This window comes from Pinus tabuliformis, chromosome 6, assembly GCF_031772625.1.
Source record: "Pinus tabuliformis cultivar Carrire ecotype Pingquan chromosome 6, CPIR1, whole genome shotgun sequence".
Taxonomy (NCBI): domain Eukaryota; kingdom Viridiplantae; phylum Streptophyta; class Pinopsida; order Pinales; family Pinaceae; genus Pinus; species Pinus tabuliformis.
In genome coordinates, this window is record NC_142292.1 from 1,076,647,375 (window position 1) to 1,076,649,334 (window position 1,960).

A 1,960-nucleotide genomic window follows, 5' to 3' on the forward strand; every position below is an offset into this window, starting at 1 on the left:
CATGGGCTCAACTATGGCAAGCAAAATATGCCAGAGGCAGCAGCTGGAGTGATCTCATTAGAATCAACCCAATGGTGCAAGGTTCACTCATCTGGAATAATGCAAAAAAGCAAAGCCGTTTCATACAAGAACACAGCTTTTGGGAGATACACTCAGGAACTGATGCTAGATTTTGGGAGGACTCTTGGCAACAGCTCCCAAAACTTGCAAACTTGTTTCACAAACCACTTTGGCAGGCACACATGAAGCAAACAGGTCACACCCAGGTGAATCAGTTCTGGCTGGCCTCCTCATATCACGATCTTCACACATGGAAACCAGCGCAACAATGGCAAACCGATTGGAAGGGAGAAACATACATAGAAATAGAACAGGAACTCAAAGACAGGAGAATTCGTCTCTCTAACCAGCAGGATAAATTACGTTGGGGATATACAACCAGAGGTACCTTCACTACCAAAGAAGCTTACCATCTGCGTTATTCTAATCTTCAAGAGGAAAGAGACCAAATTTGGAAACAAGTCTGGCACAAAGGACTCTGGCCCAAGATCTCCACCTTCATCTGGCTTTTAAGCAAAAGGCGCATCCTTACTTGGGACAATCTTCTAAAAAGAGGATTCATTGGGCCTCCCGCTGCCCAAACTGCAATGTCAATAATGAAACAATAAGTCATCTAATGGAAGATTGCCCACTAGCAAAAAAAATCTGGGAGAAAGTTGAATATTGTAATATGAAAGCAATACCTAGACATATGGACATTACGGAAAACATAAGAAACTGGGTTAAAAATCCATTCAAGTGTCAAATTCTAAACGCCCTATGGGATATCATTCCTGGCTTCATGTATTGGACTCTGTGGAAAGAGCGCAACCACCGTATCTTCAACAACACTTATCGATCCATGGATGATCTTTGGCTTATGTTCAAGCAAAATATTCAAGAAACCTTGGCCATTCGAATCTGGGATGATACAGACTGGCCTAATCTTCCTCTAGAATGTCGAATACTGAAAGCTTGGGATCTAGATCTCAAGCCCTTGGTCAAAGCCAAATCGGCTCCCAACTCTATCTCGGACTCTCCATCTTCCTGGTCCCCTCCTGCCTCAAATTCCTACAAGATCAACTTTGATGGGGCAGCCAAAGGCAATCCCGGAGCTGCAGGTTACGGAGGAGTTATAAGAAATCACTCAGGAGCTGTGCAATTCTTATTCTATGGCTCTCTAGGCAAAAACACCAATAATGTGGCTGAGATGGAAGCTCTCTGGAAAGGACTATGTTTGGCTGAGGAACATAACCTCTCTCCCCTTGAAGTTGAAGGGGACTCGCTCATTCTTATAGAGGCAGCCAAAAGGATACAAGCAGGTGCGAAAGCAGACAAAATAGCAAAAAGTTGGAGGTTGCTAAGCCGCTTGGAATCCCTGGAGGAACTGCTTCTCACTCCCCGCAACATAACCTTCAAGCATGTCAGGAGATCAGCGAACCAGGTAGCAGATCGGCTGGCCAATCAAGGAGCGACTCAGTCGACCCTGTATTTCTCAGGAGCACTGGACTTGATTGAAGATGATCAACTTAAGAAAGATTGCATCTCTCTGGTGCAGAAAGATCTCCTTCTCCCGGATGCGGGTGACATCACCGCCTATGCCGCGTGTTGAGGCAGTTAAGAGGCATGTGGCTTGTCACATGGGCCTCTGGCAGCCCGGACAAGCCACGCCATGCCAAACTGCTCGAACCTTAAATTCGCCGGAAGGCGATGCAATTGGTATTTTCGCAATGTCTCGGGGGATGGGAATGTCGTTTGGCTGTCTCGTCTGGAGCAGAGGAGCGTTGGAGGAATGTACAGGGAGTTGCAGGCGCCATTCAATGCGCTGCAACATACGAGGAGCAAGGCGGTTAATAAGGAGGCCATCCTTACCGCTCAGATGAATCACAAACCAGTCGAGTGGGTAATTGCTTGGGATTCT

The 1,960-nt window shown here is 46.4% G+C and overlaps 1 protein-coding gene across 1 annotated transcript; it reads left to right on the forward strand.

Annotated features, from left to right (window-relative positions):
• Positions 1-751: 751 nt before the first annotated feature.
• On the forward strand, positions 752-1,651 carry LOC149262647 (uncharacterized). Its single transcript, XM_089381146.1, has one exon. The coding sequence runs from the start codon at positions 752-754 to the stop codon at positions 1,649-1,651; it is 900 nt and encodes a 299-aa protein (XP_089237272.1).
• The last annotated feature ends 309 nt before the right edge of the window (positions 1,652-1,960 follow it).

What these genes read in the sequence shown, in the direction of transcription:
- LOC149262647 (XM_089381146.1), top strand. Translation starts at nt 752, where the DNA reads ATGGACATTACGGAAAACATAAGAAACTGGGTTAAAAATCCATTCAAG.